General features: G+C 35.2%; 1 protein-coding gene across 2 annotated transcripts; it reads right to left on the reverse strand.

The window, feature by feature from the left end:
* Positions 1-257: 257 nt before the first annotated feature.
* On the reverse strand, positions 258-1,104 carry LOC149236808 (uncharacterized). 2 transcript variants are annotated; one of them, XM_089461624.1, is made up of 3 exons: positions 815-1,104; positions 632-706; positions 258-512 (listed from the first exon to the last, which is right to left on the reverse strand). In XM_089461624.1, exons 1-3 carry the CDS (start codon positions 964-966, stop codon positions 410-412), a joined length of 330 nt encoding a protein of 109 aa, XP_089317750.1. In that variant the 5' UTR covers positions 967-1,104; the 3' UTR covers positions 258-409. The 2 variants fall into 2 exon arrangements, with proteins under 2 accessions (XP_089317750.1, XP_089317751.1); XM_089461625.1 differs by having other exon boundaries at positions 258-517; positions 815-1,103.
* Between the last annotated feature and the right edge of the window lie 13,760 nt (positions 1,105-14,864).

Below are 14,864 nucleotides of genomic sequence, written 5' to 3' on the forward strand. Positions count from 1 at the left end.
TGATGAATTATGTAGAATGACGCGGCAAGGGAAAAGCTCTGAGCGAGGGTTTAATGAGAAATTCTTAATATGATATTACAGGATGAGCAAGAATACCCAACAATGACCCGATAACAGGGGCTCAAGGCCACATTTTCAGAAATAACAATAACCTTTTGCACACACATATCATAACCATAAAATGAACATAGGAGCAATAATTATAAGAGAGTTAAATTTGAAAAAACCCATATATGTAAATTCATAAACGTTCAATGCATAGAGGAATTAGCCAAACACGCACTGGTACAGTCGCACCAGACAGTTGAATTATAACCAGAAAATATCCAAATAGGCTTATAGCCGATACATCCTTACATACATATTGAACTTAGTAAAAGAACTGTCCAGACCAGGGATGGTAGCACCATCATGGGTGAGAAGCCCTGAGATCCTGGGCATACAGAGAGGACATTAAGAGTAGTCTGTGGCAATTCAAGCCGATAGGGTGGACACCTCTAAACCCCTGAATGCTGATCTACATATAAAATTAGACAATAACTTAAGGTATTAACCGGCAAGAGCCAAAATCATTATACTGTTCAGGACTGAAATTCCAACCAGGGAGCACTTCAACCATGGTGGATCTTACCCGGAAAAGGTGTCAAGCCGATGCCATAAGAGCTCCTCTCCTTCTGAATTAACCAAGAGCAAGCTGCCCAATATCCTGCGAAACATATGAACCCACAGAAGGAAAACTATGATTAAAGCTACAATAAACAACTTCATCGTAGGAAGGAAGGTATGCAAAAATAAGACCATAGCTCAAAGTTACCTGTAGGTCATAATGGTTATCAAATACTGAGCCTGAAGTGGTAACACTGGTAATGACCTGGTTCTGTGCTCCAGCGGAACAGAGCTGCTGAAGAATGAGCAGAACCGGAGCAGGTTCCGCCAGAAGTTTCCCTCAAATGGAGTCACACTCATAGCAAACTCAGAAAGAGATAAACCCTGAGGAGATCACCACCATTGGATTGTGGGGGAAATCTTGCACCATCGATTGGGGTGGGTTTTCCAAACAGATAGCTCAAACCGGGCAACCCTGCTCAAGCCACGTACAGGACGGAGCTGAGGAGTTAATAGGCGTTGCAGTAAGTATAGTATGCCACGTGATGGCAGCAGGGTAAATGAAATACTGGTAAAGAAATGTGTGCCGCGTGGACCTCCAGTTTGTAACCATACCTTGATTTAAAGGCAACCATTAATATGTTGATGTGTCATTGAAATTACAACCACGTAAATCTCAAAAGGTGAATTATTGTAGTGACGGTCAAAATTATTTTTGGGTGGAGTTGTTAAACTTCAAAATTTTAGGTGTTCTAGACGTTTTAGATGGTGTTGAATCCATTTTCACTATCAAAAATACAATTCAAACACTGCCTTTACAAGTGTTTTTTTAATTTTTGTCTGAATTCTGGCCACTTTTGACTGTCAGGACAATTCCTCCCTCCATAGATGACTCATAAATATATAATAATATATAAAATATATATAAAAAAATTATAACGAAAAGTAAATTAAAATAAAATAATTTATTTTAATAAAATTCTTTATAAGAGTATATCATGCGCAAAACTATTAGTTACCAAAATATGATCAAACGTAAAATAAATTTATCAACTAAACATATTTAACCTAACTATTTATATATATATATATATAAGAGAAAACGTTTACATCTAAAAATATTTAATTGCCCAGAACTTATCTAAAACTTAAATGGATTTAGACTAAGTTATATTAAATTATAAAATATTATAATATTTTTTAAAACCATTACCATAAAATAATTAATTCCTAATATTGTATTATTTGTTTTTTGAAATTTTAATGATTTTTTTATTGTAATATATAAAATGTTAATAAAACTAGAGATAATTAAGTTTTTATTGTTATTATATATTTAACCTCAAATCTTATGATAATGTAAAATCGATTCCTTAGATAATATTAATAATTTCCATCCTAGTCCACATAATTTAATTAATAGATACACGTAATATTTATAAAACACACATGAATATTTTTCGACATTGTGTGGTGAAGTTAAGTTTTGCGTTCAAAGGTTTTTAATCTATACGGTTTCCACGGGTATGTTCGGTTTACCATAGTCAGTGGTTGTATAACCACGGTTTGGTCATAGAGTTTCGAGGTATTTCGAATGTTCCCTCTTAGAGATTTAGTCATTTTTAATTGGCGATTCCTATTTCCAATCCTATAGAAAATTTATTGCGCCCTGACATGCGCCCTCGATAGCCACATATAACACATGCGCGGTGATGACTAGAGAAGAAAAAAACGGCGTGTTATATGGGGCTATCGAGGGCGCATGTCAAGTGCAATAACTTTTCTATGAGGTTGGAAATAGGAATTGCCCTCTCAATCGGCTACCATTTGTTGGCTTCTCCACCATGGATTTCCCGCCGCGTGATGCGACGACACATATTGTTGGAGGTTTGTTAGGGTAACCAACTCGCTCCAGCTCGCAGTCCTCGTCCTCCATTATGTTGCTCCCCCAACTGATCACCGGTCTGCACAGTGCTTCACAGGTCATGAGCGGGCTACGTTATAGTTATAATTCCCCTTTATGCACTAAAGTTTCTAGTTACGTTCTCTTTAACATGGTTATGGTTACCTTCTCTTTAACTTGGTTACAGATAACCGTGTAAGTATTTTCTACAGGATGGGGTTATCCAACAATTCTTTGCACTGGCCATCATCTACGGTGGTGTGGTTGTTGCTTTATACGTTGGTGGCACGGTTGAAATTTGGATTTCTCTTTAGTTGGCGTATAATTTAATTTTTTTAATTTTGGTTCATTATATTTATTTTCAAACAAATGTTATGTTTAAAATTTTGTACTTCAAAAATGATGTTCTCATAATAAATTAATTGTTCACCCATAAAAATTTAATTTAATCATAAAATTACCTTTCAATAACATAATGATGTTAAGAAATTTTAGTTAACATAACACACAAAGGAATTATTAAATCTTGAATCTATGTTTCAAATTGCATCAAACACTCAAATTAAAATCTTGGGAACCTAAAATCAAATTGTTGGAAAGGCGGAGGAGACAAAACATCAATTCACACATAAAACACTAGTCACTGCTCTTCTATTGATCACACAAAACATCATGCTTACTATGAACTTGATAAAGGGTACTTATCCTTTTCCAACTAGCCACTTGCCTAAAATACCTTGCCATGCAACCACACACTCAAAGTCATCTATCACTTAACCCAAATTAACTCAACACTCAAATACTCAATCACTCAATCACTTATTTAACTAACTCTCTATGTTTAGCTAGCTCCTCATGCAGGAGTAATTATCTTATTTTAACACTTCGCCTTAATTATGATTGCTAAACTAACACTTGACTCATGACAACTCAAACATGCCTCCTAGTCTATGTCTCAGCTAGGCTTACAATGCCCAAGTTTCTTCTACGAAACTCAAACACATCTTGTGCTAATGACTTAGTAAATATATCAACCAATTGATCACTAGATTTACAAGGCTTCAAGTGAACTTCTCCATTGCTCACAAGTTCTCTAATAATGTGATATCTAGTATCAATATACTTGCTCTTCTGATAAAACACACTATTATTGGATAGTGCAATCATTGAGATGTTGTTACAATATATTGTTGTTGACCCTTGTTGTTTCTGCTTGAGTCCATCGAATACTCTTCTTAACCACACTTCCTGACATGCTGTTGATGTTGTTGCTACATATTCTTCTTCCGCTGACGAAAGTGTCACAATGGGTTGCTTCTTATATGCCCATGAAATCTCACCTGAACCAAGATGGAACACAAAACTAGAAGTGCTCTTCCTATCATCCAAACTACCTGCAAAATCACTGTGTTTATCAACTCAAATCTTTATTTTTTGTGCTTGTGTACATTATGCCACAATCTCTAGTTCCTACAATGTATCTCAGAATTTTTTTTCTTGCACTCCAATGTGTGTCTTTTGGAGTCTCCATAAATCTAGAAATCAAACTCACTCCCTCCTTGCATGATATCTGGTCTTGTCGTTATGAGATACATGAGGCTACCAACCAATCTTTTGAATAGAGTCACTACTACATAAAGGGGTGTTTTAAGACAATATTTGAGACAATTTTTGGGTAAATTGTCTTAATTTGAGACAAAACAAAACTTGTGTATTGTCTTAAATATTTTCTTTAAGCAGGTGTCTCAAAAATTATTGTCTTAAAGTTTATTGTCTTAAAAATTATTGACTTAAGGATTATTGAATTCAAAATATTTTCTTAAAGATTATTGTCTCAAACAATTGTCTCTATAAAGCCAATACATAACACAAGCATTATTGTCTGTTAAGAGACAATTTCATTTTTGTCTCTCTAGAGACAACACTCGGATTACAGACAATATGTCTTTTACACTACCTATTGTCTCGCTAGAGACAATAAAATTTTTAAATATCACTTTTGTCTCTCTAGAGACAATATAACACAATGAATCGAGAAAAATCTCACCGTTGAAATAAACCAGTATAAAAAACATTTAATGAAAAATAAACTACAAAATTGTTGATTAATTCATGTTAGCGCACAGTGGAATCGAACCACCAACCTCCTACTTGTAAGGCTGGTATTCTTCCATTGAGCTAGTACACTTTAAAGAATTACATGAAGAGTTATGTATTTTCTATCTTGATTTATTAAAATATAATTACAATCTCAATTTCATTTGAAATTTCAAGTTTCCTACTAATTTCATATATTTGTAGCATGTTTTGAATACATCTCTCTATTGTGGCCCATTCATAAGATATTTCTTGAGAAGAACCATTTATAAATAATTCAATGCTTCCATAGCTTAAGAGTCTTGTTTACAAATATTCTGTCATTAGGTTGTATTGTGACAAACAAAAAAAGTGAAGGCAAAGATGAAAATTTTTAACAACTCCCCAACTCCATAAAAGAGTTGTCCCACCTAAATGTGAGGACTGTTTAAAACTAATATTCTAGCTTTGAAACAAAACATGCTAATTTATTTGCAAACAATATATCACAAATTACTTCAAAATATCAAGGAAAATATTGCATGTATAAACTTTATGCCAGCACCATGCTAAATTTGTAAAAATCATATAATGATGTTTAAGAAAAGTCAATTATGACTTCTGAAATCACATCCTTCAAAATATATTATCGCATTCCTCTATTGTCAAATAAATTTGCACTTCCTATCCTCTGCAATCAAGAATAGTTTTAGTTATGACACAATGTTAATCTGTTAGACTTAATCCTATCATAGCATGTATCCATATAATTTGTTGCTTCACATCTATTCTTGAAGATCGACATACACAACAAAATGCATAGGCAGGAAGTAGTCTGCCTTGACCAAAATTGGATGCAAGACTTCTCTTTGTGCACTTGCATGCGATCACCATCAAACTTGCACTCAGAAATAATTTCTTTCCCTTTTATCTAAAACATGGGACAAAATGTTCATAATTCCTAGAAATCCAATATATATTGGAACAAAGTTTAAATGGAGAATTTACACATTATAAGTTTTAAACACAGTTTGTATTTGGGCAATATAAAACAAACATTCTTTACATAAACGATGCGTAAGAAAGGCCTTATTTCCAAGGGGAAGGTAGAAATATCCATAGTAAGATTAATATCCGGAGTGACCACTAAAGGAATATTATGCTTTGATACCAACTTTCAAGTTATGCCCTTCCAAAGAATGGGCAAAAGATTAATTATCTTTGTAGAAGGAAGTGGGATGCTATTTACAGCACAATTCTTCAATTAGCAACTTCACATGATAGCTTGTACAATGTGATTCCATTTTGAATGTGGATCACAAGGTAAGGATTAGAAGACAACATTGCTAATCCACATAGACATTAACAACTACCATATGTAGTTCCCTATACAGACAAACACTTGAATTTGGGAGCAAATTTACATCCACGTAGTCTACTTAGTTAAGGACTAGTTTCAAGGATGCTAGGATTGTCCACATTCGAAGTTTCATAGACTAGTTGGTCTTGTACATGCTATTAAATCCACTATTGGCATCCCCTCGTTGACTTTGTAATGCACAAGCATATATGTAACAACACATTGTGTGTCTATTCAATCTCTATGCCTTGGGAGATGGCATCTATTTTTGGTCCCAAAGGCATGCCCCCTAAGACTTCTGGCAAATCATAACTTACTACTAAGTTGCTAACTATTTTCATCAAAAGAAGAATGTTTTTCCTTTCCAATTTATCTTATATCACTCTAACTGGCTACACAATCAAACTATTAGTAAACATTATACACGTACAGCATAATTGCTAAATATTATTTTGTATCTCTACATGTAAATTGCAGAGACAAAACAATCCAAATGTCATAACAATATTAACATATATAATAACACTAATCATAAACAAAAAATAGGAAATAGTAGCATTATACAACAAAAAATAGCTACAATATTAGCTAAATTAAGCAATAAAGGTTTATGTCTTACAAAGTCCCTAGTGTCAATAGAATTCATTCGCTTGGAGCGCTAAAACTTGACTACCTTGCCTACCACAAGATCTTGATGAAGATTTTACAAGACAATATATTAACTCAAGCACAAAATATAATAAGATTGCACTTAATATGATAATGAACAACATGTCTTGTTTAAAATAGAAGCAAAAGCTTCAAATGGAGCCAGAGAAAGCAAAAATAATCAAAATGGCTAACATCCACCAAAGCTTAAATGACTGAATGAAAGACATATTTATCAGTTTAGATGGGTCAAAGTAAGTGTTGATAGGTATCATTAATATCAAAGATCAACGGAAGATCCAAAACAAACCTAGCACAGATATCGAACGAAACGACTGTGTAGATGTAAGTAGACATTTTTTAAATCTACACAAACAACGATCATGTCCCGAGCATCAGGGTGAATCTCATCATGAATAGAATTTTCTCCCAACCCAATCATGAGATCTGAAAATATGGATTTTGAATAAGAGATTGGTTGGAAAATAAAATATTAATACAAACCAAAGACCATAACTTAATGAAATAAACACCATCTCTGCCTCCTGATTTGTAAAGAGTAAAATGCAGTTCATTGTTAGATAAGCCAAGCCTGTTCTAGGGAGACTGGAGATGGAGGATTAGGTATCCCTTCTACATTTGTGTGACTAAGGATCTTTCATCTTTGTGGTATGCCTATACACCCCACTGACATTGCCTCTCACTTGGACAAACAGTGGATTGCCAAGGATCCTATGGCCTGCTAGTTGACAAGGTACAAGTCCACCTAAAAATAACATTCTTATAAGCACAAAGTTTGGAGATAGATTCTACTACTACAAGGGTCGGTTGTCAAGAGATTGGGGATGGCTTTTGCTTGTGCTTTGTGTCACAAGGATGAAATGGAAGCTACAAAAATATTTATTTTGGACGTGGTATCAAGCTGATTTTGATTTCTACATTCCTACCCTACTTTTGTGGAAAGGTCCTCTTATGGGTGAGACTTGGATTATTTAGAATAGCTACAAATCTCTATCGAATCTAACATAGTTGATTGTTATTGCCTTTCTGTCGAAGCGTCACTGTAAAGTTATTATTTAGGACCCCTCTTCTTTTAGCCTAGGGGATTTTAGAAGCTTTAAATAGGATTGGCTCTGCTTATGAGAGCCACTCTATCCATGTCATGATGCTGAGTCTCTCTCTTGGTGTGCAAGCTCATATGCTTTCTTGTTTTGGTAATTTTTATGGCAGGATTTTTATAAAATCATCAGCTATCACATTGCACATGAGAAGGAACTAGGAATGAGGTTGCTATCCTTCCAAAGTCCATCTGCTTTGCTGTAATTTGGAATATTGGGGAATTTGCAGCTATAACTACAAATTTCATATGGCACATGTTATGGCTTGCTGATTCATGAGTTGCATGTTATAATGTGAAAACTAGATGGGTTGTTCATTCATTAGAAGGCTCACTACCTAATCCTATTTGCTTATGATCTCATGATATAATTTTCCTTCATCATTCTATGGTTTCACATTATCTTTTGGCTACATCTTCATAATGTCGATGGTGCATCTTATAGAAGGGTCGTCATGTACTCACATTAACCTAAAGGATCTACTTGGACTATTCATGATACATCAGTGTATGGTTTGACTACAACTTCTCCATATAAATGCAAACCCTCTTTGTTTGTATTACTTGACTTCATAACCCTTAGTTTAGCCTCTGCTGAAAAGAATGTTCAGGAATTAGAGAGATGCCAATAAAGAAAGACCACCCTCCAAGCATCTTCTTGCTTCCTGCTGTAATTCCAAAGGGTAAGGAGGGGCAGTGATAGTGTTAGGGAGGGATATGTAGCTTAGGATATGGTTGACAGAGTAGAAAGACTGCATCACGAAGTACCCCGTGTCTTTTCTATCTTGATTTATTAAAACATAATGCCAATCTTAATTTCATTTGAAATTTCAAGTTTCCTACTAATTTCATAAACATCGAGCACGTTTGGGATACGATTCCCTGTTGTTTCCTACTGTAATTATAGAGGGTAAGGAGGGGTAGTGATATGGTTAGTGAGGGACAGGCAACTCAGGATATGGTAGTCAGAGTAGAAAGACTACATCACCGAGTACCTTGTGTCTTTTATATCTTGATTTATTAAAATATAATTCCAATCTTAATTTCATTTAAAATTTCAAGTATCCTACTAATTTCATAAATTTCTAGCATGTTTGGGATGCAGTTCTCTGTTGTGGCCCATTCATAAGAGAGTTCTTGAGAAGCACCATTTATAAATAATTCAATGCTTCCATAGCTTAAGACTCTTGTTTACAAATATTCTTCCATTGGGTATTGTGACAAACAAACAAAAGTGAAGGCAAAGATGAAATTTTTTAACAACTCCCCAGTTTCATAAAAAAGTTGTTAAACCTAAATTTGAGGACTATTTAAAACTGATATTCTAGCTTTGAAACAAAACATGCTAATTTTCCTGCAAACAATATATTGCAAATTACTTCAAAATATCAAGGCAAAGATTGAATGTATAAAATTTATGCCAGTACCATGCTATAAATTTGTAAAAATCATATAATGATGTCTAAGACAAGTCAATTATGAGTTATGAAATCATATCCTTTGGAATTTATTATTACATTCCTTTACTGTCAAATAAATTTTCACTTCCTAACCTTTGCAATCAGGAATAGTTTTAGTTATGACACAATGTTCATCTGCTAGACTTAATCCTATCATAGCATGTATCCATATATTGTTTTGCATCACATATGTTCTTGAATATAAGCATACACAAGAAAATGCATAGGCAGGAAGTAGTTTACCTTGACTAGAACTGGATGCAAGACTTATCTTTGTGCACTTGCATGCGATTGCCATCAAACTTGCACTCAGCAATATTTTATTTTCCTTTCATCTAAAACATGGGACAAAAAGATCAGAATGCCTAAAAATCCAATATATAGTGGAACAAAGTTAGAAGAGAGAATTTATAAATTTAAATTTTTTATAAACGCAGTTTGTATTTGGGCAATAGAAAACAAACATTCTTTACATAAACGATGCATACAAAGGGCCTTATTTCCAAGGGGAAGGTAGAAATATCCATAGTAAGATTACTATTAGGAGTGACCACTGAAGGAATATTACGATTCGATACCAACTTTTAAGTTGTGCCTTTGCAAAAAATGGGCAAAAGATCAATTATCTTTGTAGAAGAAGGTGGGATGTTGTTTCCAGCGGAAGTCTTCAATTAGCAACTTCACATGCAACTTGTACCATGTGATTCCATTCTGAATGTGGCTCACAAGGCGAGGATAAGAAGATAATATTGCTTATACACATAGAGGTTAATAGCTACCCTATGTAGTTCCCTATATAGATAAGCATACGCTTGAATTTGTGAGCAAATTTACATCCACGTAATCTTCTTAGTTAAGAACTAGTTTGAAGGAGGCTAGGATTGTCCACATTTGAACTTCCATAGACTAGTTGGTCTTGTACATTGTGTGTGTTCGATATCTATGACTTGGGAGAGGGCATCTATTTTTGGTCCCAAAGGCATGCCCCCTAAGACTTCTGGAAAATCACAGCTTACTGCTAAGTTGCTAACTTTTTTCATCAAAAGGAGAATGTTTTTCCTTCCCAATTTATGTTATATCACTCTAACTGACTACACAATAAAACTACAAGTAAACATTATACACGTACAATAGAATTGGTAAATATTATTCTCTATCTCTACATGCAAATTGTAGAGACAAAACAATCTAGATGTCATAACAATATTAACTTATATAACTACACTAGTGGTAAACAAAAACTAGGAAATAGTAGCATTATACAACAAACAATAGCTACAATATTGGCTAAATTAAGCAATAAAGGTTTATGTCTTACAAATTCCCAAGTGGTGTCAATAGAATTCATTCACTTGGAGTGCTGACACTTGACTACCTTGTCTGCCACAAGATCTTGATGAATCTTTGACAAGACAATATATTAACTCAAGCACAAAATATAATAAGATTGCAATTAATATGATAATGAATAGCATGTCTTGTTTAAAATAGAATCAAAACCTTTAAAAGGAGCCAGAGAAAGAAAAAATAATGAAAATGGTTAACATCCACCAGAACTTAAATGACTGAGTTGAAGACATATTTATCGGTTTTCATGGGTCAAAAGAAGTGCTGATAGGTATCATTCATATCAAAGATCAATGGAATATCCAAAAAAAACCTGGCAGAGATATCGAACAGAACGACTGTGTAAATGTAAGCAGACATTTTTTAAATCTACACAAGAAGACATCATGTCCCGAGCATCAGGGTCAATCTCATCAAGAATATAATTTTCTCCCAATCCAATCCTAAGATCTTCAAATATGGATTTTGAATAAGAGATTGGTTGGAAAAGAATATATTAATACAAACAAAATACCATGACCTAATGAAATAAACACCATCTCTACCTCCTGATTCATAAAGAGTAAAATGCAGTTAACTGTTACATAAGCCAGGTCTATTCTAGGGAGACTGGAAATGGAGGATTGGGTAGCCCTTCTGCATCTGCATGACTAAGGAACTTCCATCTTTGTGGTATTCCTAGACACCCGACCGACATTTCCCCTCACTTGGACAAGAAATGGATGGCCAAGGATCCTATGGCCTTCTGGTTGACAAGGTACCAGTCCACCTAAAAATAACATTCTTATAAGCACAAAGTTTGGAGATATATTCTACTCCTACAAGGGTTTGTTGTCAAGAGATTGGGGATGGCTTTTGCTTGTGCTTTGTGTCGCAAGGATGAAATGGAAGCTGCGAAAACATTTAGTTTGGACGTGGTATCAAGTTTATTTTGATTTCTTCAACCCTACCCTGATTTCATGGAAAGGTCCTCTTATGGGTGAGATTTGGATTGTTCAGAACAACTACAAATCTCTATGGCATCTAAAACAGTTGATTGTTATTGCCTTTCTACCAAAGAATCATTGTAATGTTATTATCTAGGACCCCTATCCTTTTAGCCTAGGGGATATTGGAAGCTTTAAAGAGGAGTTAGATCTGCCTATGAGAGTCAAACTCTATCCTTTTCATGATGTTGAGTCTCTCTCTTAGTGTGCAAGTGATGGGAATAAAATCATAAGCAACAGAACCTAGTTCAGGGAGGTCACCAGCCTGTCCAGTAGTTAACCATGAGTTAGATGCTTAATTTTTGTGCATTTGTGCCTTAGATTAGTCGAACTAGGCATACCTGAGATAAAAGCAAACAATTGTGTCAGTAATATGATTGAAAAATGAAACTATCTAATGATGAAGAAATACAAACCATGTCCTAAGGCAGAAATCATGGGCAAAAGGGGTTATCTGTAAAATCCATGTGAACATAGTGCCGCCCATAAATCCTACATGATGAATCAAAGAGAAAAGGGTCAGAACGGTAATTAAAACAATTAGACGCCCAAAATGGATTTTTATAACTACTCGAGTAGTACTCACCTGAGTCTGGGAAAGCTCCTAACCAAGGAGAGATGGAATAGTGAGGAAGTCTATGTATTCCTCCGTCAATAAAAGGAAAAATAAATAATTAGCCAGAAGTGGATGTTAAACATGTTATGGCCTAAATCTACCTCAAGCTGAGAAAGGCAGGATCTAGGGTAACATCAAACCATGCTTAACCTGGTAGCTAGCCCTACCAGGTGGGGAGAGGGCTCTATCCTTGTCTATCTCAAGAAAATATAGCAAACTAGGCTTGAGATGACTGATGTAAAGACTAATTTTAGGCTAGGTATATGCTCAGAGGAGTTTGATTGAATTTAACGTTGGTTTGCTGGATCAAATGTCAAAGGCAGATTTGGGTTCGGGGAATGGACTCAGTCTTGTAGAGGTTTCTATGGGGCAAGGTAGAAAAATGGTTTAGTACTTTGAAATAAGTGAGATGGAGAGTCTTATGACTTGTGAGAAGTTGGAGAGGGCATGATAGTCTCAGGAATCCTCTTCAAACAGTTGAAAACATGAATAACTAAACAAACACTAGGTAGAGCACTACAACATCAATGAATTCCACCTTTATCCTTGATTCATTTGGTTAAGTTGAATAGAGAAATATGATGGCATACATAATCATATGTAAAATTGAATTACAGAAGGAAAAACAATACCAAATCAACTTGCCACAAGAATCCCACAAAATGCTGCAAACCTTGGTCTATTCCTTTGCCAAACTGTAGAGATGAATGTACAATAATGCTCAAAGCATTCACAAGAGTCCAACCTTTACAAATGACTGAAAAGGTAGTAGATATAGGAAACAAGAAACACATGCTAAGCTTTAGGGGTCGAATTCATGAGTTTAGGAGTTGTTTCAACAAGATCTAAACTAAGAACTAAAAAGTAGGCAATGGAACAGGTTGCCTCTAAAACCTAGGAAACTGATTCATTCAGTTCAAAACTACCTTTTCATGATGTATCTACATCCATGAGTGAATTTTCAACATTTTTACATAATATTCCATCCATTTACATAAAATTACATCATGATTTTGACCATGAGAGAAAGAAGAGTCAAACTGAGAAAAAACTAGGCGAAAAATAGAGTTTTTTGGCAAAAATGACAACTTTCCATCTTGTGCATTGTGCCATTGTCCTTGTGTGTATTGCCTTTTTGAAGCTAATTTTGGAGGCCTTCCCTTGCACCAAATTTGCTCCAAGCAGACTTGCTGGAAATATTTGTCTGTCTACTTTCCAGAACAGGTGGAATTTCTAAATTTAGTGTCCATTTTCCCCTCCAAAAGTGAGTTCTCCCAACACTACTTCCTGTGTGGCCAAAAAAGGGCTAAAGGGCATTTTTGAGGTGTTTTTGACCCTATTGGAAGCTCAAAACTTGACAAAAATTTCTAGTGATTTCTGTGTATTCATAATTTTGCATGAGGAATCCAAAAATGTAGATTTTTCGTCCAGAGGAGGTCCCTAGCAAAAGCGAGCGGAAGGTGGCACTACACTCCACGTAGAAAAATCTGTTTTTTCCTTCAAAAATTCAAAATTGACAAGAGGTGTGCCAAATTTCTTGAAATTTGGGCTGAGTGAACTGCATCAAGTACCATGTTGGGCTAAGGAAGCCTCAGCCAAAATCTTGAGCTTATCTTGCTCTTTCTTCCTCCTCAAATTTTTCCTGAACTTGGCATTTAAGGTCCTTATTCTTGCTTTGCAAACCTTGTTTCTTGCCAAATAGTGAAAGGCCATGTGCCTCAACATATTTTTCTCTTTGTTGGCCTCCTCTAGCAACTTCTCCTAGTCCATGTTTGCCCTCTCTAGCCAAGATTTGTGACCAGCTTCAATCTCTTGCTCTAGTGGTGCCAACTTGATTTTCCTCCTCTTGGCTGCTTGCTAGTTTTCTCTTATGTTTTGTAGCTCTATGATAGTTTTCTGGTCTTCCAACTATTTGTTCCTTTGCTCAAGGTAATTTATGATCCACTTAGCTCTTTCCAGGTTAAGAGATAAGTCATGAATGTGTTAGGCCCCTATACTACTACTGTAACCCCTTATTGTTATTAGTACAACCCCATTATTATATTGATGTACCCATGTAGTGCCCATATTGTTACTATTGCGCCCCATAGAAGCCCACTATTGTTCTTATTGTGCCCTTACATTGTTATTGTTATGTTGGCTTTGATTATATTATGACCCCTTAGACTCCTATATATAGAAAGGAGGTCTTTTCATTTGTATCATCTAAGAATTGTTCATTTGTGTAATGTAAAGCAGGTTGGCCCCTCAAAGAGGCTAAACTCTAAGGCATTCAACTATCTTTTCTATCTTTTTGTGAGTTGGTTTCATAACATTTGGTATCAGAGCTGTGGATTTTAGGGTTTTGCTACTCCAAATAGGTCATCATGGAATTTTGACTATAACTCTTTTTCTGGGATGTTTCAGAAGCGAAAAAAAAACCCATTTGAGAAAAAATTGGTCTAAACCTTGGCTCTGAATTTCAGATCCTGTCTCGCTATATTTTTGGAGATATAGTCTGAGGAAGTTATAGTTCTTGTAGGCCCCCGAATTACATTCTAAACAGGTGTCCTGGGGAAAGTCATCATAACTTTCTCTCTGAGCATCGGATTGAAATTTCGTAAGAAGTTGTAGAAAGAAGATGGACTATAGTTTCTTGTGTACATTTTTTAGATCCAACGGTCGAAACAGTGACATGTGGCACTTCATACAAATCCTATCTTCTACGTATATAATCAGGTTATCTTAGTAGATTGTGCATAGCTC

The sequence above is a fragment of the Pinus tabuliformis genome, chromosome 8 (genome assembly GCF_031772625.1).
Source record: "Pinus tabuliformis cultivar Carrire ecotype Pingquan chromosome 8, CPIR1, whole genome shotgun sequence".
Lineage (NCBI taxonomy): Eukaryota > Viridiplantae > Streptophyta > Pinopsida > Pinales > Pinaceae > Pinus > Pinus tabuliformis.

Coding starts and splice junctions, on each gene's coding strand:
- LOC149236808 (XM_089461624.1), bottom strand. CDS start 966: ATGAGTGTGACTCCATTTGAGGGAAACTTCTGGCGGAACCTGCTCCGG. Junction 707..814: donor ATAACCATTATGACCTACAG/GTAACTTTGAGC, acceptor TATGTTTCGCAG/GATATTGGGCAGCTTGCTCT. Junction 513..631: donor CGGCTTGACACCTTTTCCGG/GTAAGATCCACC, acceptor TATGTAGATCAG/CATTCAGGGGTTTAGAGGTG.